The 24,585-nt window shown below is 37.4% G+C and overlaps 1 protein-coding gene across 5 annotated transcripts in view; it reads left to right on the top strand.

The window, feature by feature from the left end:
• NAALADL2 (N-acetylated alpha-linked acidic dipeptidase like 2) overlaps positions 1–24,585 on the top strand; it is a 691,918-nt gene that overhangs the window by 245,324 nt on the left and 422,009 nt on the right. For 4 of the 5 annotated variants that reach the window (XM_067536536.1, XM_067536537.1, XM_067536535.1 and 1 more), the window contains one exon: positions 2,267–2,374. The exons of the other annotated variant lie outside the window; for it this stretch is intronic. In XM_067536536.1, coding sequence (XP_067392637.1) covers positions 2,267–2,374 — 108 coding nt within the window. The remainder of the gene's footprint in view (positions 1–2,266; positions 2,375–24,585) is intronic. 5 annotated transcript variants of the gene reach the window in all.

Genomic DNA, 24,585 nt, shown 5'->3' with positions numbered 1-24,585 from the left:
AAAGTGCAAAACCAAAAACAACAGTGAGCCAAATGTGTGTGGCGGAAGAATTTAATCAGAAAAATGTGAATGATCATTGGGAATTGTTTAAGAACACTTTACTAGATGCTCAAAAAGCCACAATTTCACAATCAAGTCAGAAGGTCACACTGATTAAAACACTGGCCTGGTTTAGAGAGGAAGTGAAGGCCGTGCTCTCTCATTCTCTCTCGCTCTCTCTCTAAGAAAAGGGAAATTGATAGCTTTTAATTTATATTCCTTACTAGGTGTTATATAATATTGATAAGGGAATCAAAGAGATACAAGGGGAAACCAGAGGCCAGCATAGTTAAGGACAATGTGGAGTTTTTAAGTTTATTAGGAACAAAAATAATTCTAACAATGGTATTGGTCCAACATTAGATGGAAATGATAGAATTATCAATAATAATGCAGAAAATATTCTTTTGATGAGATTACAAGTTTGGTTGATAAAGGTAATAGTGTTGATGTAATATATTTAAACGTCTGTAAGGTATCTGACTTGGTACTGCACAATATTTTGATTAAAAATAGAGAGGATATAAAATTAGCATGCCACACAATAAGTGGATTAAAAGCTTGCTAACTGATGGGTCTCAAAATGTAATTGTAAACAGGGAATCATCATTCAACTGGTGTAGTTCTAGTGGGATCCCTCATGAGTCAATTCTTGCCCTACGCTATTTAATGTTTTTATCAAAGACCTGGAAGAAAACATAAAATCATCACTGACAAAGTTTGCAGATGACACAAACATTGGGGGAGTGGTAAATAACAAAGAGTAGGCTGGCACAAGCACACAACATATGTTTTAATATGGCTAAATGTAATTGTATGCATCTGGGAACAAATAATGTAGGCGATGCTTACAGGAAGGGGGACTCTATCCTGGGATGCAATAACCCTGATAAAGAACTGTGGCTCATGGTGGATAATTAGCTGTACATGAGCTCCCAGTGTGACGCTGTGGCCAAATGGGCTGATGTGATCTTTGGATGCATAAACGGGAATCTCAAGAAGGAGTAAAGGGGTTATTTTATCTTTGTATTTGGCACTGGTGTGACCATGCAGAAAGACTGTGTCCAGTTCTGGTGCCCACAATTCAAGCATATTGATAAATTGGAGAGGGTTCAGAGAAGAACCACAAGAATGATGCAAGGATTAAAAAACATACCTTCTACTGATAGACTCAAGGAGCTCAATCTATTTAGCTTAACAAACAGAAGCTTGACTTGATTACATTCTATAAATATCTACATGGGGAATAAATATTTAATAATGGCTTCTTCAATCTACCAGATAAAGAAATAACATGATCCAATAGCTGGAAGTTGAAGCTAGACAAATTCAGACTAGAAATAAGGCATACTTTATTTATTTATTTATTTATTTTTAACAGTGAGAGGTAATTAATCATTGGAACAATTTACCAATGGTCGTGCTGGATTCTCCATCACTGATCATTTTTAAATCAAGATTGAATTATTTTTTCTAAATGATATGCTCTAGAAGTTGTTTGGGGAAAGTTCTATGGCCTGAGTTATACAGGTGGTCAGAGTAAATGATCACAGTGGTCCTTTCTGGTCTTGGAATCTATGAGCTATTTTTGGTTATAGTCAAATTTGAATATTAAGCAGGGAAGTCCGACAGTGTAGGTTTATTCCTTCTAATGCCCTAGTCTATGATCAGAAAACTCCCACCGACTTTCAGAAAGGTCAGAATTTCATCCAAAATGTATTGATTCAAGACTGTATTCAGCATCACAAGCACACAACATTTTGTATCTCAGGTCCACAGTGTGGTTCTCAGAAGACAGTTTTCCCACAGTTGATTATTTTTTTTAATGATAAACTTTAAAAAAATGAATTTCAGATGTTTTATTTGGGAAATCATTTTCTGTAAAAATTGATTTTGCGTTTTTGCTATGTCCTATGTAAGTGAAGTGCACTATATTGCTTTAAAATAATTTCCCTAACCAATATAGCAGTGTGATATAGTAATGAATTAAACCCAAATGTGTCTTGCATTCACATTGGCATAATAAGTAACTAGTCCCTTGTGAAATTTCCTTATTATCTAAGACAGCCTAGCCTAATGACTTCTTTCTTATGACTTGCCTCTTGCTAATATTATGTAGTATTGTGCTAGGGAAAATAGAAAGAAAATTACAATTTCAGAACTAATTACCAGTTTATAAACTCTTTAAATCACTAAATATATCTTAACTTATCTCTGAAATGTGCAGATCAAATGTTGATGGAATTGGAGACAAAGGAGGCATTTCCCAGTCTTCTGAGTCCTTTGCTCCAGTGAAGAAGAAAAGCATGGCGAACTTGGATGTGCAGTGTTTTATGTAAATACTATTGGTATAGTGCTTCAATAAAATTGATCAGAATAATAACAATCCAGAGGGACTAATTCTTAAAATGAGTGTGTAAGAAGTCCTGTAGATGCAATACTTCATTACAAATGTTAGTGTGGTAATTCAGAACACCATATTTATTTTCCTGCTTAATTTAACATACTGCATGTAATCATCTCCCAGTAGCAATATCTGGACACAAAATAATTTATCTCTGGTCACCTAGGTTTTTGGGTAGCACAACAGTAATTTATTTTAAGTACAGAGAACAAGGGTAGCTGAGATCACTCTGCCAATGTGCCTCATTTGTTCTGTCAGAACTATTGGTAGGGCTTAGACGGCAGTCCCGTGTCCATGCCAACTGAGTACCTGCCCTGTTCTCAGTGATTGCTTATAGCAGTGCAAAGATAGTCCCAATTGGAATGGGGCTTTTTGTGACATACTGCTTTCCCAACAGGCACTAGAATGAGCTGAACGGATGTAAGAATAGAAGTAAACTGCTTGGTAAAGGGCTGGCATAAATTAATGCCTCCCCTTCTCTCAATCAGTAGGGGAACCAGGGAGGGAATTGTGACTCTCTGAATAATATTTCCTTCCCTAAGCTGTTCCTGGGCAGCACATCTTAAGCATTGACCCTTACACAGGGTGAGGCATAGTCACAGACTTATCTTCAGGTGAAGGATAGATGAACAGTGTTTGGAAAAAAATCAGTTCTAAGCATTGTTTTTGTTGCAGCATGACAAATGGGAATAGACTGTAGCTATCTATGAATCACAAAATATTAAGAATGTAATGACCATACTGGGTCAAACCAGTGGTCCATCTAGCTCAGTATCCTGTCTTCTGACAGTGGCTGGTGCCAGATTCTTCAGAGGGAGGGAACGGAACAGGACAACTGTCGAGTGATCCATCCCCTGTCATCTAGTCCCAGCTTCTGGCAGTTGGAGGTTTTGGAACACCTAAAGCATGAGGTTGCACCCCAGACCATCTTGGCTAATAGCCATTGAGGACCAATCCTCCAAGAATTTACCTAATTCTTTTTTAAACCCAGTTATACTTTTGGCTTTAAGAACATCTCCTGGCAACGGGTTCTACAGGTTGGCTGTGCCTTGTGTAAAGAAGTATTTCTTTGTCTTAAATCTGCTGCCTATTAATTTCATTGGGTGACCCTTGGTTCTTGTGTTATGTGAAGGGGTAAATAACACGTTCCTGTTCACTTTCTCCATACCTCTCATTATTGTATTGACCTTCATCGGCTATCCCCCCTTAGTCATCTCTTTTCTAAGCTGAACAGTCTTTTTAACCTCTCCTCGTATGGAAGTTGTTTTGTAACCCTAATAATTTTTGTTGCTCTACTCTGTATCTTTTTCAGTACTAGTTTGCATGGTTATTTTATGTATTCTTTTCTGTTTTTGGTCTCCCACACTTTCAGAACTCTATATTATACTATAACTAAAAATACTTTGCCAGATGTGTTTGAATATTCTGTTGTCTGCAGAAAAACCTCCTGTCTCTGTAACTCTGTCACAAATTGACTAAGTGGCAGCATTTTGGGCCATGGGCGTATTTGCCATCTGTCTTCATAAACAATGCCAACTCTGCCAGTGTCACAGCTGCAGCCACCTATTAGCTTCTTGAAGGAACCGAATCTGACAAAAACACACACACCAGACTCAGCCGGCAATTTATTTACATTTTAGGCCATTTGTTTTCAATAACAAAATGCAAAAGGATACTGAAATCAGACTAGGTTGCTCTTCGTTATCCAATGTTAATAATTTAAAATAAGGAGGAGAGTCAGCAATTTTAGTTAGAGGTCCTAGGGGCACAGTTGGAGAGAGATTGAGAAGCAAACCTCTCAGAACAAAAACCCTGAGCAATTTAATTAGTGGTACTGAATCCACTGAATGTCAGTTAATTGCTTGAACAACTAGAAGGGCTTTGCTCCTACTGAGTTAACTGTATTAGCTCTCAGCATCTCTATCCTACAATGCAGTTAAGGGAAAACGAAAGTCAAATCCTAAGTAGGGTTGCTAGTGTTGAGCATTGGGAAGGGGTTTCTTTTGAAAACGTCCCAAGGCCTTCCTTGGCACAGAATCCAGTTAAAGTGGTCAAACCTCTGTTTAGGATGCACTTCCTGGAAAACATAAATCCATTGTGGTTTTGAGGTATAACTTTTAAGTCCATGGCATGCAGTGAAACAATTAGCAGTTAGTATTTGACTTGCGTACATGAATCAAATTAACAAAGCCTCCAGGGGCATGAGACTTTTTCCAGCCCTATTCGGTAGGGTTGTGGTATCCAGGTCCCTGTAGTTAGCACCTACAACAGTCATTTATTTGAAGCCTGCTAATAAGGCAGATTGCCTCCAATCTCATTGAGACCAGCAAGACTGCAATTTGTTGTGCAGTATTAAGCTATTGTTCATGTAGCACTTATAACTGGAGCGACAAGAATGAAGGCTGTTAAGGAGCATTGCTGGGAATCAATCAGGGATAATGAAATAGATATCATCTGAATAGTAATCAATTTTAATGATTGTATGGTACAGTAGCCTTTAAAGAAGAGGCTGCTATTCTCAGTTCAGTTCAGTTGAAAGCTCATGTGCTTCTAAGGTACAGCAGGTGCCATACTGAAGCAAATATAAAATGTGTTAAGATGAAGGGCTTTTTCCAGTAAAATTGTGGTTTTCCAGTATGACACTTTTCAGACCAGTACTAGTTCTTTCAATGAAATAGCTTTTCTGTATATTTCTATAGGGTCCAATCCTGGAATTCTTAGTGAAGCCTGCAGGATTTTCAAGTGCACCTATTTGACCAAATAAAAGCCTACATCATTGCATAAAAATGGACATTTGCACCTAAGAAATGGTTAACAACATATGTGGACTAGAATGTTTGCATGTATTACTAGAACTAATTAGGAGATGATAGAAAATATTGCCCTAAATTTCTAGGTTACATTTAATAACTCTGAGCACTTATTTTTGTTGACTAACAATTAAATGAATACTGGATGAATTTTATATATGCCCTCAGTACCATCTTAAATGTGAGATTACTTGTCATTGTGCAATTATTGGGAGGTTGACAGCAAAGAACGCTTACAGCTTGCTGACTGAAGAGGTTGCCATCAATGACTCCTTGCAGGAGCGGTTTGCTGTCTTGTAGGACAGAACTAGAATGCTGGAAATGTACTGTATTGTTCCTGTCTGGTTCTTAGATTTCTTATAAGTCAGTGTACCTGTAACTAGATGAGTGAGATCTTGGTCTTTACATCAGTTAAGACAGAATACCAAGAGTGTATGATGCTGGGTTGTGACCTAGTCACACAGTCTTAGCCGTGGAACTGTAAAAACTGAAGTCCCTTTGTAACGTGGATCACAGAGTGAAAATTTCAGACGGATATCCGTGTTAGTCTGTTTTCAGCAAAACAACGAGAGTTCTGTGGCACCTTAAAGACTAACTCGTTTTTAGAGTGAAAATTGTAATGGGGACAGGGAGGAGGTGGCTGCATGTGAATGAGAAATGGTGCTCCCTCTTACCTAGTTAACCAACTCCCCTGTCCCACAGTGAATCATCCTGATGATATTCTTCTTTCAGAATAAGATAAAACCCGAGAATATTACAGAAGAGAGCAGGGCAGAATAAAATGACTGATAACAGTATTTGCCCTTCTGTTGCCCCAATACTTTTCTCCCTGTCTCATTCTTTATTCTTACTATACTTCCTGCCCAGTCCACATGCCGGCTCATTTTTAAAAGAAATATCATATTATCAGTGATAGTCATGCTTTATTTTTTGTTTCTCTTCTTCCATTTCTTTAGTGTTCACTCCGTCCATTTTTTTTTTACCACACTCATCACTGTGGTATTTGAGCATATGCTCTTCCCAGGTTATGTGTTCTGAATTTTCTGTGCTCTCGCCTTCTCTTACCCTCTCCCCCATTACATTTTGTCCTCTTGCTGGTGCCTCCCCCCACACTTAAGCATAGACTCCCCCCATCACTTCCTTTAGAGCTCCCGCCACCTCCTCTCATCCTCCGCAGCCTTCAGCTTTCTATCCCTCCCCATTTCTCTCCCCGTTCCCCTTCATCCATTCATTTTTTCCTTCCCTACAATTTACCCACATAGGCATGAATGACTCCCAATATAGAAGTGAGGGTTCGTGACTGCTTTGGAGCTGCCTAGGTACTAAATAAAGCCCCGCCTATAAGGTAGAATCACTTTCTACAACACTTGTCAGCTGTTTTAAGCTACACCAGGAAGTGGAGGCCACAGCTTGGATGTGGCGAATTGAAGAATTGCTGATGTGGGAGGCTTGTTGTGACCTGTGAATGTTTCCTACCGTGCATGCCATATTGGGTGCCATGGGCTTTTTCTGTCAGCTGAATTGCAGGCAGACGGTCACTGGGTGAGCCCTAATTGGTTCCCTAGGTTACTGGGAGCCCCAAAGGTATGCAAGGTTGAAATAATGTAAATTATAACCCTCTTCTCTCTCATAGACCTGCAGTTTGGTATGGTAGCAATTCCATTGCATGCAATATGGTCCCCCACTCAGAAGGAACCATTAGACACGAGGAAAATAGCTTGCATAGATTGTATGGGTGTAGAGTTAATTTTTATTTAATTTTTACTTTATTTATTATTATTATTTTATTTATACTATTGAAAGGCTTGATGTAGAAGAAGAGCCTACCAGTTCAAAAAAAAAATTGTTTTTAAAATGCTGCCACCTGCCCCTCCTAATTAAAAATTGTACTTGTATATGTAGATGATGTATACCCATCTATATCCAGACACAAATACATTTCTTCTATGAAAATGTTATCAAATATTATCATTCCCCTAACGTTCGATGACATATCTTTGTTGTGGCAATATACTGTGTCCTGATACAGTATGCAGAATTCGGGATATTTCCTTAATCTAATTAGGAAAGCAAAACCCAGATACTCCATGTTATGTTGAACAGTCTTCGGGGAGATACTAATGTACACAGATGTGCATTTTTTTTTCTTTTCCACTCCAAAGAAATCTACCAGCACTTGGAGTGTCTCTAGCTTTTCACAGGAACTAAGAGGTCAGAATTTGTTGTGAAGGTTTCATCACGTGAATCATTTGAAGCAGTAACTGACATTTTTGCAGGGAACACCTTTTTGCCTTTGGTATATCAGTCACAAAGATAATTGCAAGTACAGCTCATGGGGAGAGTTCAGGGAACAATGGTAGGGTGGGACAAGCAAGTTCTGATTCTCCTCTCGCGTCAGTGTCAACAAGAGTAATTATTTTGACATCGATGGAGATAGAACGACATAAAACCAGTATACATGAGATCAGAATCCAACCCTGTGACCACAATGAAAAAAACCCAGTAACCTCAAGAAAATAGAGTTGCGCTGATGATATAAACCCTTTGAAGTACTAATTCTGCCATTTCCACAGGAGCGTGTCCCTGTCTCTGATGGCAGAATTTGTCCCTGTGTTTGGATAAATATTTAATGGAAGGCCCTGGTCTGCCTACCCTTACATATATATACTCCTGTTTATGTCAATAGACTCTGTTGTGGTTAGCCAGAATCACTGGAGTTATTTATCTCAAAGATGCATAGTGCTTATCAGAAGTCTCTCACACACGACCTTTTTTGGTTTGCTTATACTCAAGGGCTGCTGACAGGAAGCATTATCTGTCCTCAGGAGATTTCAGGACTGATTTTAGCTGGCTAGTCTGCTGGGAGTGCAAGATGGTGACAGCATCTTGCAGAATCCAACTGGGATCATCCAACCAGATAGAGAGACAGTTTACAGGATTGAGGATTACAAGGCTGGGCTTGTATATTTTTCCCCTCAGTATAACACAAGTCAGCTACAATCTACGTGTTATAGGCCTTGGTCCTGGACTGAGAAACATGTGGGGTCAGGGTTGCACCTGCGTTTTTGAATGCAGGATCAGGGCTCTGTATGCTATAAATCAATGAAATAAAAATATAATAGACTCTATTATGTGATGCTAATAAATGGTTATGTGGATATTTTTCATAAGCACTTTTTTAAATTCAAGCCAGCTAAACTTCTGAAAAAATGTGCCAACCTATTTCTTGATTTTGGGTGAAATTACCCTGAATAATCTTCTTTCAGGAAAGAATGTTACTACATATGTGACACATTTAAAAAAAAAAAAAAGAATCCTTTAACTAAACAAATTATAGAGAGAATTTACTTTATTAAATATTCCAAGGAAAATACATCTTTTTATTATTTTGCATTTTCAGTGTATAATCCTCCAGTCACTTACTCGGTGAGCAACTTTATATGCACACACAATTAATTCCTGGCATTAGGGTTTGCAATATGATGCCCTTTATGATAACTATTTCATACACAAAACAAACTATTAAGTATTTTTGTGAACTGATAATGTTATTGAAAAAGTCTCTTCCAATTAATCAAGATTATTTAAGGGGCACTAGAAAACATTACATTTCCTTGTTATATCAAAAATACATCTCAGTGAATGTCCTTTCACTTTTTGCAGCCAGCGAGCTAAAATTTCATAAAATATGTATATGTATATAATTTGCATAATTTATCTGTTTCCCCTTCTTTTCTTCAATTCTAGTAGATAATATTCAAATGATCAGATCTCCAATTTTTATGTCAATATTTTCCTTTGAAAACATTTAATCAACACAGTTCTGATTTATATTAGTAGTCTGTTTGATAATGAGAACAGTAAGTATAGCTTATGGAGTATTATGGTAGAAACTTGGGTATCCGTGTCTAACAGAGCTGGTGAAAAAATGTTTGACAAAACAGTTTTCCATCAAAATTGAAATGTTTTTCACAGGGATGATTCTATTTTGATGATATTTTTAAATTGCAAACAGTTGAAACATTTCATTTCTATTGTGTCACTTTCATTAATTCCATTTTGATTTTTATATCATATTAAAATGTGTGCGTGTGTGTGTATAAAACATAATAAAATTTGAAATGTCAGAATTTTCTACAAAACAAAATTCCCTTTCCCGACCAGAACTAATATCTTAATTTGTCATTGTATATGAATGTAAATCGCTTCAAAACATGGTGTTTTTCATCCATCTGCCCACTATAACAAATTAGTCCTTTTTCCTCATAGTCCCATAAAAACATTCTTGTAACTGTAGAATTAGTCTTATGAAAGTCTATTAGAAGTAAGTTTTAGTGGGTCTTTCATTTTCACTAACACAAGTAACTGTAAAGTGTCAACCTATTCTTGTCTTTCCTTTGGTAGGGATTACTCTAACCCCTCAAAATGAAGTATGACCACAAATTGTAATTTATTATTTGTATTGCAGAAGCGCATAGAAGCCTTGCTCATTGACCTGGTCCTTAATCCCAAATGCTTAACAAAAAGATGGTTCCCAGAAAGCCTAGATAGATTATTAACAAATAGGCCTTCATTTTTCCCTCCTTATTTTTTCTACGTATGCCTAATTTATTTTAATTCTAGATTCTCAAATAAAATTGTTAACAAAATCTTAAAGTTTCAGTGGAATGTAGCTAACACTCACCTCTGACCACTCAGTAACAAATTATGCTTTCCTGTCAAAAGTTTTAAACCTTAAAACACAAACACATTAAAAAGCAGAGAAAGGAGCAGCTAAGGGACCCAGCCAATTCCTCATTACCTATAATCTTTTATCACTCACTATTAGCTTTGCAATGAAAGTACAGTTTGTTTCTTTGCCTGCAGTAATTAAATTTGTTATTCTTTAAAGTGCTACAGGACTCTCTTTTTTTTTTTTTTTATGTTGACTGGACTATACTGAAACACGCCTTTTAACAATAACTTTTTTTCTTTTTTTTTTCTTTTTTGTGTGTTTTGGAACTTTCCCTGTTTTGTTTTGTTTTTTATGAAGGCTAAAAATTTACATTAAGTTGGTAGATAAGGCCCAAGGAAGGGGAGCTTTGCTTCTCCAGTTTTTGAGGCCCATCGACACATGGCTAGTCCAGAAAAGTTTAGCAAGTCCATAGGAAAGAGATGTGTATGAATACAGGCATGTGAGATGTAATGATAGAAGTCTATGGATGAGACTAGAGAGGGAGAGTTTTCTGTCCCTTGGAAACTGTGGCTACTTTTAAAAAGACTAATCAGGAGCTTCATCTTGTGTAGATAGTTGCCACCAATTTTAAAAGATTCTAGTCCCACTTGAGCACCCAGCACTTGGACTTTGCTATATAATATCTCCCATTTTAGTTCTGAGCAAATTCCAGAAGGTGGTGGTTGTGTAAAAATCGTTAAATGACACACGTCAAGGAATTCCTCCCCTCTCCTCCATCATCATCAACTGGGAGTTGTCAGAATGGTCTTGTACTGATCATCCTTACTATTGAAACCCTGGTAGAATAGGGAGAGTTTTCTTAATAGTTTTGGAATTTGCTTCCAACTGAAGGCCACCTGAGGCCAAGTCTGATGCAGTTCAGGTCTCACTGTATAATTCAATTTTTGTCAGTCTGTAAGTATTATGAATATTATTCAGGAGCAAAAGGTGCCAAAGCCAGGAAATGGTTTGGGTTATGACCATTTGTTAGCAACAGTTATTGAATACTTTCATTTTTAATAAATGCAACTCAGCATTGGCATGATGGGGACAGCGATGAACACTATTAAATATATACAACAAGCTGGGGAAATAGGCATACAGTTATGAATAAAGTTTCCATATCCTGTCAACTATGTAGGGATTGAGGCAAGAAACTGAATTATTCATAGTGTTCTCAGTATAAGGCAAATGGAAGCTGCCACTGTGCTGCTAGCAATGCAAATAACTTACATGGTCCAAATAATATTTTTCAGTATCGCTAAGCTTATTTTTCAATGATAACATTTCTGGAGAGTATTTGTTTTATGAACCCTTTATTCCACGAGAAGGAAAGAGTTAATTTTATATGGTGGCTCAGAATCCTAGTACTGAACCTTTGAGGGATTTTGTTCCTAAATTATTCAGCATATTCACTAAGAAGATGGATAAGACATTGTGTTTGGGAAGATACTATGGGTATGTCTTTTCTGCTAATGAAAAACCTAATCACCTTAGTTTTTTACTTGAAATGAGTTCTATAAAGGCCATTTCATATGATCTGACAGAAATAGTCAGTTATGGCCATCTATCCATTTATATTGGAGTTGTGTGTCTGTAGACACACACACACACACACACACACATCTATTTTGGCTATGTCAACACTTACAGTGGACTGTAGAATAAAAACACTGCATGCTGCGCCCTTCCTGCCCTCCAGCAATGTGAGACTGTGGCACTGTTTAGGTGACACGCCAGAACCCTAGGATATGTTCCCTATTTGGCTCTCTACATACACAAGCAGTGCCTCCCACATCTACACTGCTATTTTTAAGGCCAGATGAAGGAAAAGGCTCTTGCGTGGGGGAGGTGGGCCAGCGGGGAGAGGCTCCAGCAGTGTGGAAGCAGCCTGCTTTTCACGGTGGTGTGTAGCTATGTGGACCCTACACATCACAGCTTTTGTAGACAATGCCTTATATATTAGCTATAAATATTGTGCCTATATTTCATACCTGTGTAAATACTTATTACTGCTCACTACGGTTAAGGTTCAAGCCTGATATCTAGTCTAATCTTATCTCTCTCGCCCTTTCTGTTACCCATACCTCCAGTTGGGTTGTTGGAGCTCTGGCATTATGATGATGATGATGCATGTGTTATAAATGCCTAAATAGATACTTAAGGTTCGATCCTACAAGTGCCCTCAATTCTCAGTGAAGTCAGTTAGAGTAGGGTCACTCAGCACCTCACCAGGGGTATATGTTAAATATATTTTTTCAAATGATTCTGCATTTTGTAATAGAGACACTGTTTATCGCCACCATATACAATGTGTATAAATGTACATACAAGTGCTGTGTACATAACATTCATAGTGCCTCGTCTTGTTTTTGCTGAGATCACAGAATCATAGAAATGTAGGATAGATCATCTAGTCCTGTCCCCTGCACTGAGGCAGGACTACGTGTTATCTAGACCATCCCTGACAGGTGTTTGTCTAACCTGCTCTTAAGAACCTCCACTGATGGCAATTCCACAACCTCCCTAGCTAATTTGTTCCAGGACTTAAGTACTCTTACAGTTAAGAAGTTTTTTGTAATGTCTAACCTAAATCTTCCTTGCTGCAATTTAAGCCAATTACTTCTTGTCCAGTCTTCAGTGGTTAAGAAGAACTATTTATCATCCTCCTCTGTATTGTTATACCTTTTACGTACTTGAAGACTTTATCATGCCTCCTTAGTCTTCTCTTCTCCAGCATAGACAAACACATTTTTTTAAATCTTTCCTTGCAGGTCATGTTTTCTAGATCTTTAATTACTCTTGTTGCTCTCCTCTGGACTTTCTCCAGTTTGTCCACATCTTTCCCAAAGTGTGGTGCTCAGAACTGGACACCATACTCCCATCTGAGGGCTTATCAGTGCTGAATGGAAGAATTGCTTATCCTGTCTTGCTTACAACACTCCTGCTAATTCACACCTGAAAGATGTTTCCTTTTTTTGAAACAATGTTGCAAATATTTAGTTTGTGATCCTCAATGATCCCAGAATCTTTTCTGCAGTACTCCTTCCTTGGCAGTCATTTCCCTTTTTGTATTTGTGCAATTGATTATTCATTCCTAATTGTGGTACTTTGGATTTTTCATTATTGAATTTCATCCTATTTATTTCATACCATTTCTCCAGTTTGCCATGATAATTTTGAATTCTAATCCTGTCTTCCAAAACACTTGCATAACTCATTGACTTCTATGGGAGCAATAATAGGCAGAGCCTTGGTTTGCATGCAAGATCTATAATTCTTATGTTGTACTTATATAAACTGCAGGTCAGTACTTTATTTCCTGTGACATAATCTTCTGTTGTTCTGTGTTTGTTTTATAGTGGTAAATATTTCTGCAAGCCTCATGTATATGTGAAAGGGTTTTACTTTCTTGCCATATTTCAAATGAAACGGAGAAAATGATGATGTACAGTTAAAGACAAAAAAAATCAATCTGTTTAGCTTATCAAAAAGAAGATTGAAAAATGACTTGACTACAGTGTGTAAGTACCTTCATTGGAAAAATACCGGGTTTTAAAGGAGTCTTCTATCTAGCAGAGAAAAGCCTAACAAGAACCAGTGGCTGGAAGTTGAAACCAAACAAGTTGAAATTAGAAATAAGGCACTTCTCTTTTTTTAAAAACAGCGAGGGTAGTTAACCATTGGAACAAACCACCAAGGGAAGCAGGGGATTCTCCATTTCTTGATATCTCCCAGAAAGGTACCCAGTCTTGATTTGAAGATCTACTTTAGCCGATTTCTAAACATTTTGATATAAACAGTGTTTTTAACTGACAAAATGTTTTGATGAAAAATTTCTGACTAGCATAAATATTCATTGTATAAATTATGTGAAGTGTTGGCTTATCAATGGAGGTCAAAGAGTGTGGCTGAATTCTACATCTGTTTTGAACTCACTCAGAAAGGTTTCCTTTGATTCCCTTCTCAGAACTGTGTGTCACAAAGTTGGTCAGCCACAGATAACTATTTTGCCTTTCTTTATTTTGACTAAAGCATCATTTGAAAGCAGTATTTTCTGCCAGAAAAAAAAAAAAGATATCTGACTTTTCATATATTGTGTATCATTTTCATAATGGTTGTACAGGTTTTCCTTCCCTTCTAACACTGCTTGGATCTGATCTTATTTTTCAGTCATTTACTAGATCTTTCCTTTGAGCTTTTACAGGATTTGATTTGCATCACTTATGGTCAGCAAATTTCAAGTTTCTTTTTGTTCCTCCTTTTCTTCCTAATGTTGTGACCAATTTCTACCTAATCGGTCTTGTTAACATTATAAATTTTGTTCTCTTTAAAGGCAGATTTTCTAAGGCACACAGCCTTAGGTACCTAACTCATTTGTGCCTTTGAAAATCTCAACCTTGTTATATAAACTGTTTGCAGAAACTCCATGCTTATATGTTGTTATAAATAAAATGTGGGTTATTTGCAAGCAGTCTTATAATTTTGAAGTTACAGTTATGGAACAGGGGATTGCCAAACTAGCCTTTCATAGGGCCAATCTGTCCAATGTTTTGCCTCCTATTTTGACACCAAAATAAGGGCCAGTTTTTCAAGAGCTGTCAACAGCCAGCAGCTCCCATTGTGACATTGAAAACCAGGTTTTCAAAAGAGCTCAGTACCCAATGTGCACTTATTTTGACTCCTGCGTGGGAGATGAGCACTCGTGAAAATCTGTCCCCAGTTATAAATGCAATACCCTTTTGAAAATATGTTCCTAAATGGACAGTGAATTAATTGCATTTCTCTAATTTATCTTTACTTTAGAACTTTTAAAGGCTCATTCCATCAAGATGAAATGGCCTCTTTGATTTTACCTATAATATTCCTATTCATAAACATGCCCGGCTGCTGCCTTGCAGATCTCAATGTATATTCTTCAAACCATTATAGCTTAGGCTGACATTGACTTTGTGACACAGAGTTGTTAAATTTGTTTCAAAATCCACTGTTGTTATTCATGCCCTCTGTAGGGTATACATTTGTCATTGCTACAAACAACATAATTCAAATATTAGGGTAAAGCAAAACTATTTAATAGAAAGTGTTCCTGTGAGAAGAAATTTTAGGAGCATTATTAAGATTAACTCTATAGTGTTAATCACTATATATCACTAATAATCACTATATATCACTATAATCACTAATAATATTATAATCATAGGCCTTGTCTACGCTGGCAGGGCTGTGTAGGGTATGTGTAGTGGAAAGCAGACTGTGTCCACAATGCGAAGTGAAGCTACGTGCAGTAGTGGAAGTCTCCGGGAGGGGGAAAACTCTGCCAAGCCTTTCACTGCTGCCTTCCCCCCTGCTAGAACCTTTTCCTGCTGCTGGAGTCTTTCACTGCCGTATGTAGGTATATGCTGCAGTGGATATGTAGGCTACTTTTTTCACTGCAGTGTTTAGCCACACATACCCTACACACTGCTCCTTGTATAGACAAATACTATGGTTACAGTTGGTTAAATATAGTTATAATTTAGCACCACAATGCTAAAATTAGCAGTGTAGCTGTGGGAAGCACTGCTTGAGTGTGTAGAGAGCTGTATAGGGTATATACTCTAATGTTCTGGCATGTCTTTACTCGCCTAAGCAATGCCTCACTGTCTACACTGCTGTTTATCCCCGTGCTATGGGTGTATGCAGTGTATGTACACGCCACAGTAAGTGTAGCCACAGCGATACTTTCCTATCAGAAATACTCTGCTTCTTCACTGTAATCAGTATGAGTCCAGAAGAGGTGGTCTGTCTTCATATCTGAAATAATTGGAAATAACTCCACATTTTGAAAATAGAGAATATTTTAATACCTATTGGTGCATGGCTTTAAATGTTGTCGCTGGGGCATCTGATACAGTTGCCATTGACTTTTCCAGAAATCATATAGTATTCAAATATCCATCACAATTTCAGAGAAATAATTGTTTCTGTTGAAATTGCATAAGGTCTAGAGAAGACTGGGGCCTCGTATGATTTCAGTGAGAGAGATATACATTTATTAAAAATAAATCAGTAAGTCACACATGAAAATGAATAGCTGAGCCTGTGATGTTGTAAATTAAGCAGAGTTGGACTTGGTAATTACTTTGATGGAAGATAATAGAGCAAACTCAAAATATAATAGGAAATGGATTTTGGTTTGTCGGTGGGTGGTACCCTTCTTTCTGAGTCAGCACTCAACTAATGGTCCCAGAGAAAGTAATGTTGCTGAAGTGCTGGCTTTTGGGTGAGACATAAAACAAGAATCTTGGCAAGGTTTTCGGTTTTTATTTGTCATCACAGGTCCCATAGCATTCTTTCCCTCTACTTCTCCTGCCAAGTAGGAATATTAATTCTGGTTTCTTGATGAGATTTCAATGTAGGTAACTCCATTATACTCACCTAAACTACACCTGCAGTTTAAATTGGATAGGATGTTCTTTCTAATTTCTTTCTTAAGCTTGATATGCACATCTAATCTGTTGCCTTTGTCCAACCAGGAAATTACAGTTTCAGTGACAGCAGAAATGAATTCCATATATTGTACAGTGTAGTTTGGGTGAAAGGCCAAATATGAATGTAAAACACTGTGATTTCTATTAATTTAAAGTCAGACCAAACTACCAAAAGCAAGAACAGCATAGTAAGTTAAAGATAAAGGGCTAGATCCTGCCACCTTTACTCACATTGGTAGTACCTTTCTCAGTGAGTAGTCCCACAAATGTCAGTTGGATTACTCATGGAGAAAGATACTGCTCTAAGGAAGTGTCATAGGCCTGGGTCCAAAGTAATTTACATTAACTGCACATCTCCTAACTTGTGTCTTTATCCCTTTCTAAAAGATCTGTCCATATGTTGTCATTTGTCATCAGATGGGGTCAAATTCTGCAGCCCTTCATTGAGTACAGCTTCTAAAGACATCAGAGAGTTTTGCCTGATTAAAGACTGTAGCATTTGGCCTTTATAATTTTAGTATTGTTGCATTTAGGAGTTTGTGTCTTATTTTCCTTCATTATAACATACAAAGATGTCAGTATGGTGTCTGATAGAGTTGATATGAATATTCACTTTTATTTATTAAACCAAAATAAAACTGAGTATTTGATTCTTGGCAGTAACAATGTATAAGCCAAAACTAACTCGATAATATTATCTCTGTAATGTTCTCACATGGCCATTCCCACTGACTTGAGGAATTTGTGGCACTGTCTTGGATTTGCAGCTCTGTAATGGCAAACATTTTTTTAAAGAGACTATTAAAACAAGGAGATTTTAAAATATCATTTCAGAAATATAAAAATTAAATCCTGCCTCACTGCTGTGGATTTGGAAATTGTTTTTCCAGGCTTTCGTAACATCCCGACCAGATTAATGTAATTCCCTCTTTGCAGCTTTCCAGCATCGCTATTGCAGAAATTGCAACATGTTCAGATTGTGGCAGCAACAATGATATGTGGTTCCCTTAGGAAGAGCAAACTTCATGAATTGTGAAGTCCCATTTTATTTTCCTCTGACTTTGCAATGACTCAAAAACAAAAATGCGTTCTGAATACACTGAAGATCTGACCAGATCCCATCCCTATAGCAAATAGAGTTAAGGCTGAAATGTAAGGCTGTATTGTCCCCTCACATGGCAGTGGGCTCAGATTTAGGAAATATCCATGAGGATCCTCTTTGGACTATTCCCCTGTATTGTTCCAGTCATGATGGGGTAGTGTTTGCGTCCCCGCCCCATGGAAAAGATCATGGAGTTCACCTAGAAAAACTGGATTCTTTGTGATCCAGTGGAGGCCAGGGCCATCTTCACAGAGGCCCCCACGCCTCCACAGGACCTACTCCCTTCCACTATAGCTGCAATAGAACTACACCACCAGGGACTCTCAGTGGTTCCATTAATTAGTAATTGTTTTGCTTCTTGCCCTTTACACACCAATAATAGTGTGAAGAAACTGCATGGACATAGCGGGGGGATCCCCAATAACCATGTCTACCATGCCCAGTAACATATATGCACTTACTCTGGTTGGTTTCTGAAACACAGAGCACAGTGGCAGGTACCAGTAGTACTGTACTCACAAAGTATTGAAAGAGATACTTCCCTTATTCCTATCCACTACAGTAACTCTCACTCCATTGTGTCTAAGTGAACTGTTTAAGAAAAAAATAGACTCCGAATATGTGTGTTTTGTGTGGTTCTTCTAATAGCCCCGCTCATATCATACAGGAATGTTTGGCCTCTACCATAGAAGACCAAAATATTTTTTTTTTTTTATAATGGCAGGATTTATATTTAAAGTTTTTGTTTTAATGTTTGAAGCGCTAGCTGGATTAGGTGACCCATCCTACCAGGTTTCTCAGTGTATATGCCGCCTCTTCTGCTTAGTTCTGAGCCTATGGCACTTTTGGCTCTGGTTGCATGTAAGGGATGAAACAGGAATTGCCTGTAATTTTGTTGCATTAGCCCTCACCCTTTGAATATTCTACTTTGTTACTGAATAAGTGGTCGGAATTTAGCCCATTCTGCTCCGGGAGGTGTGCCTGTCAGGGCTTCAGCAGAGCAGAGCTGAAACCTCAGGGCAGAACCCTGAGCCTTGGCAGGGGTCTCCTGGGAGGCAGAAGCCCTGAGACCACCCTCCCCGCAGGGCTGAAGCCTGTCTCCCCACCCCACCACACCTCCACAGGGCTGAAGCCCCAAGCCCTGGCAGGCGTGCCTCACAGGGCTGAAGCCCCGAGACCCCCATCCCTACTGGGAAGAACCTCTGGCTCCACCACTCCACTGCAGGGCAGAAGCCCCAAGCTCCCCACCCCAGTCTGGTAGGTGGAGAATAGGGGCAGAGGGGGTGTAAAGGGCTCCACGAGCTGTACTTTAACTATATTACAGCCGCATGTGGCTCACGAGCCATGGTTTAGCCACCCCTGATATAAACTGTAAAATCTTTGAGGAAGGGAATGTATTTCATTATATTCACATATCACATCCAACACTTTGAGGGCCTTACCTCAGTTGGCGCTTCTAGGAGCTATTGAATTGTTGTTATTAAATAATAATACCTTCATTGTGCAAGAACAACTGATTGCCGGTGTATTTGATGTTGCTCAAACGCCAAACTGCCTGATATGCACACTTAGTTATAATTATATAAAGTGATATAAATTGTAAGCACAGAGACCGAGGCTGGGTCCAAGTGGAGCTGATAATCAACTTCTCCATGCTTTAATTTTTCTCTCTACTTCAAGATTCAGCTTTAATCTGCAGAGTTTTGTTAGAGCTTGCAAAGTGCTTTTTGTTTTAAAACATCTGCAAATCTGTTATTTCAGACCACAAGATGCATCTAAAACCCAGTAAACTTCACCATTTTAATTCTTTGGATACTTTTACTTTAATTTTAAAATGTTTGGACACATTTTATTTAATTTGCTGGAAGGCTGAGAGCTTGTAAACTATGTTTCTGCATGGAGTAAATTCTTACAGCCAGTTATACATCTATGCAAAATACGTGTCTAATGGAAACATTGACAGATTCTATTATTCGAGTGCTTCTATAAAAAGGCCGTTAGTGATTTGTACCTTGATTATTTATCTGGACTCCTAGGTCGATATAGACCCACCATCCCTTTGAGATCAGTCACTAAATAATGGATGCAATCTTTGGCTAACAGACTTTCTGTAGTTTTGTTCTGTGACTGCACAGCACTCTGCCAGGATGTATGAAATTTTTACTCTGTGCTTGTCAGTTTCTCACATCTAGCTTAAACAGATTTTTTTCCCTCTTTTTTATTTATCAAGAAATTGTTACACAAAGACATGTTCATGTGAATTTTTCTAAACTCATTTAAAGATTTGAGCTCTCTTTTACAAAATATTTTGAAACCCTTACTCTGAAAAGCCCTATATAAATAAAGTGATTGATGGATTAGTTCATTTGCTTGTTGTTTCTTATACTAATGCCTTAATTATTAAATATTACAACACGGTAATGTTATATCTCTAAAATGCAAAAGGGCAAATTTTTGTAATTATGGTTCCCTGTGGTTACAATTAATTTGGCCCTATATGTATTCATACACTTTTAAACCTGGATCAAAAATTTTAGATAAGATTTGGACTCCTTCCTTAATAAAGATAATTTGATTTCAAATTGCAGCAGTTTAGTGGTTTATGTCAAGTAATATTCTCTACAAAAATCTCTGCTATATGAAAACCTTTGCTGTCATCTGCAAGCAATGAGCTTGGTGTCAAGTTACAAGTATCTGTCTTAAGTCTGAATGATTTATATATTTGATTATAATGTTTTAAAATTGTGCTTCACATGCCTGTTTTTTAAATTGCTAATGTGTCATTCAACTGTGAAATATTATGCCTGAATATTAAAGCATTTTCCTCCAAACCTGCATTAAAATGTGGTTAGTTGTCTTAGCTTCAACATGCAGTTTTTCAGAAATTTATAGTGACATTTTTTGTTCCTGTTAGTTTGCTGTCTGTCTATCGGTCTGTCCAGGTCTGAGATCAGCTAGCATTGCCCTGACATAAGCTTGAAGTATCATGGGAGAAATGTCAATCTCAGTCAGACCAAAGTGGTTATGCTGAATCCCTCTGGACACAATGCATTATTTGCTGATGCTCTTTTCCTGTTCATGTAACTGTATTTGCATGGGGTGATGTTTCAAATTTTGGACTACTGAAAACCACCCGCATTTGCTGAGGTATTCAGACAAAGAACTATGGATGCTGGCCAGGTTTGTGCAGTGCTTGTGCCCGTTGCTTATGTGTTTGACAGTAACATCTGGTAACACAGATGCTGAATTCTGGAAAGCCATAATTATTTTGAGAAGAGGGAAAAGTTGTCACATATAGTTATTATCATGCTACTATCACAGGTATTAGAATCAAGGAGATCATTTTGTTCTTTGCTGACAGCATATGTTTTCTCAGCTTCAGAGATGAGCTATCTGGATGTTGTGTAATATGCAGATTAAAAATTATTTTATGTTTTTAGGCAGTTTGAAGGTTTAAAAAAAAAGCACAGAGGATGTGAATGAAAATATTTTGTTTTCTTGGAATACCAGCTTCAGTAGTTATTGTGGTTGCTGCCAAAATATGTAGGATAGTCTATTACATGTGAAAGCTGATGACAACAGCCTCTGCTGGTTTTGCACTATGTCCTGGAGCCACTCATAAATAGGACTGTCTGATTTTATACCAGTGAATGGTAACGTGCCTCAACTCTTTTATCTCAGCCATTAAGACTCATCTCCTCTTACCCCTCACATCTCTCTTTCAGAGTATTATTAGAAAAAATATGACAAGTGTGATTTTGTGTACCTGTGTGTTTATAGAGGTATGATAAAACCAATATTTAGACTGCACTAAAACAATAATGCTGGGTATTTTAATTCAAGTGGCCTATTTAGGAAGAAAAATCTACATCCAATTTATGAGGGAAGCCTTTCACTGAAAAATAAAATTTGACATTATTAGCTGTAGGATTCATTTCTAATACATATTGTTGTGAGTTTTTTTTAAAACAAGTTCTATATTTGGACATAGGCAGGAATGGGAATAAATGTCCAAGTGTGAAATTTCTTGAGTCCAGTTTGATGTCCAGTAATACAGTAATGATTTGCTTTTTAATAGGGCAGTCATGTACAGCAGTAATAACTGAAATTTCTAAGATAACATAGCAAATCTCTAGCAGATCCAGGAATGGAATGCAAATCTCCTTGTTCCCTGAACTTGGCTTCACCCACTAGCCAAAATCCTCTCATCTCTAAAGTAGTTTCTTTGCATTAGCTGGGCCAAATTCTGTTTTTATTACACCTGTGTGAATAAGAGCAGTGGCCCAATAAGATGAATAAAGGTTGATGAATTTGGCCCATTTACATGAATGAAGGTTGAAAGTTCAGGCCTTAAAATATGAGACTTATATCTTCTCTAGCTGATTCTTAATCTGAAGTCAGATTCATAACACTTCATATTGTTCTGATTTATTTTAGCTTTCATTGACTAGGGATTTTCTTGTTTTCATTCACATACAAATTCAGTTACTGACAGAAGATTCTGTAGGATACTCTTTTTTCTTTTCTTTTTTTTTTTAAACCGTTTGTGGGGTTTCTGATTCTATTCTATTTATTCAGTTTCTTCTACTGCGTCCATAACCATGGCACCCCGTTGTTGTGTCCCCACTTATAGGCTGCTGGGTGACTTAACTGATAACACTGGTATAGGTACTGAATAATTCTTGCAGTGTAGCCCATTCTCAAACAGCTCATTGAGTGTATTCCATATTTGAGCTAAGTTGCTTGGATTTTAATTGAGCAAATGGTATTGTTTCTGTTCTCTGATTGGCAGAACATTCCTCTGAGACTCAGGTTGCTGTGCAAATGCTCACATTTATGGACTAACATTCTGCAGTATTCTCTTAATATGCATTGCATCTGCAAACATTTCTGCCATCAAAGTTCCTCACTAGAATATTCAAGAAATGCAGGTGCAAAATTGGATGAATATGTACAGCTCAGCCAAAGTAGCACAGAAGCCAGACCAGTTTGAAAGGAAATGGGAAACAAAATTCAGTTATTTCAAAAGATATAAAATACATACACTTACCCCACTCTATGGTTTTGTATATATTTGAGATAATGATCTAGGTAGAGTGCCACTCTACTTAGATTTAGATGTGTTATTGAAAACAAAGGGAAAGCATTATGTACATGAATAATTTTATAACATTTACAATAAAAAGTTGGGAAAAAAAAATTAAAGGAAAATGCATTTAATCACCCAGCTCTAATGAACATGTGATGAATAGAAGTTTGTTTTGGACAGAAGTTTTCCTTCCACAACTCTTTTGCAGCATGCTATGCGAGTGGGTTGTTGTTCACCCCAGGTAAGGCTGTCTTTCGTTGGTTCTGTAATACATAAAGCACTTTGAAATCCTTGATAGTGAAAAGTGCCATGTAAATGTAAAATAGTACTAGACCTGATTCTTCTCTTACACTGCTGTAACATGGGAGTAACTGATTGATTTATATTAGTAAAATGAATTGCTACAGTGTAAAACTGCCATTTACTGAGAGGAGAATCAGGTCCATTGTCTATATTTGTGTTGTTTGCGAAACTGTGTTGTCTTCCTATAAGTAACATTTATGATTGGTTTTATCATGTGTATAAATTAATATTAGAGATTTTGTCCTTGTAAAGGGGTGTGTTCAACATAAACCCAGTCACATGACTTTCAGAGACAGACTGGACTTCAGCATTATTTCACTAACCTGATCTACTTATTTTAACAACAAACCGAAAAGTGGTATAGATTTCAAATCAGATTATAACCCCAGGTGTATGCACAGTTTCACAGGCTTTGTCTAGCAGAACTCTCTCTATAAATATCTGCACTAGTGAGAAGACAAAAATAATGTGAATGTGCTTAGGTGGATGAAGTCCATTTTATGTGAAAAACATGTCATTAGTATATATTGAATTATGTGTAATGTGATAAATGATTAATTTTACTTGCTATTCTCTACATTTCTTTTTTATTTGAACATTGGAATCATACTTGTCACTGGTTTTAAGGCTCTGGGGAAAAAAGGGAAGTCTAGGATTGTAATTATAAAGGAATCCTAATTGTGAGAAGCCTGTAGACTTGTCTCTTTAGTGTGGTATTCATTTCTGTGTCAATAATGGTGGCAAAAAATATTAGACTATTATGTAGTTTTGCTTAAAGAAATACAGCTAAATTGTAACAAATTAAAAACACTTCCCCCCTAAACATTAAAAAAAACCTAAGGCAGCTGTTTAAAAGATAGTACACGTAAAAATATTGCCCAAATATTACTGTGTTGGATATTGTATTTAATCCATATGTTCTGCATTTTACATTAATCCTTATGATGTTAGTAAGATATGCATGGTTCTTTGCACAATTGCCAGACACCACTCATTTAGTAAATTGGTGGTTATGTATCAGCAGTAGCTCATAGGGAACTGTCTGGGACTCTTGACCATCTAAACCTTCCAAACTCAAGGTTGGAATGGGTTCCCATGTCACTGTGTGCTATTCACATTCCTTGTAGCTGTCTTGATGTGATGGTTGACTCCCATTCCTTAGTTCCCTGATGGCAGTTAAATGACTTCCAATTTTTGATAGGAATGTAAAAAGCAGTAAGGATGATTGGAAATACCAAAACAAAGGCTAATTAAGAACTGTGGGACTGATTCTCATGTCACTTACACCTGTGTAAATTGGGAGTGACTTAGTGGTGTGGAGAGTCATGCTTATTTGCAAAACTTGTTGACATTTTAACGTGACTCTGAAGGTAAAGAAGTAATTGTTGTATTTTTAAGGTGAGTTTATTCCTCCTGAAGCAGAGCAAATTATTACCTTTGCAAACTCCCACTTCCACCCGGTAGAATCACCTTTAAAAGTTTGAGTCCAAATTTGTTGCTATAAACCCATGGAAGTTGGTGGTTCGAATTTTGGTGCTAGTTAGCACTGCTGCCGAGTTGCCCACAGAAGATGGGTCTGTTGAGTAATATTGGGCACTCCATTAAACCCCAAGGATGAAGTTTGATGAACTACCTTTATCCCAGTCTCTCT

This window comes from Emydura macquarii, unplaced genomic scaffold (assembly GCF_026122565.2).
Source record: "Emydura macquarii macquarii isolate MOO-44397 ecotype Brisbane River unplaced genomic scaffold, CSIRO-AGI_Emac_v2 contig_3603, whole genome shotgun sequence".
Taxonomy (NCBI): domain Eukaryota; kingdom Metazoa; phylum Chordata; order Testudines; family Chelidae; genus Emydura; species Emydura macquarii.
The sequence above is the reverse complement of the archived record's forward strand: the minus strand, read 5'-3'. Positions and strand labels throughout refer to the sequence as shown.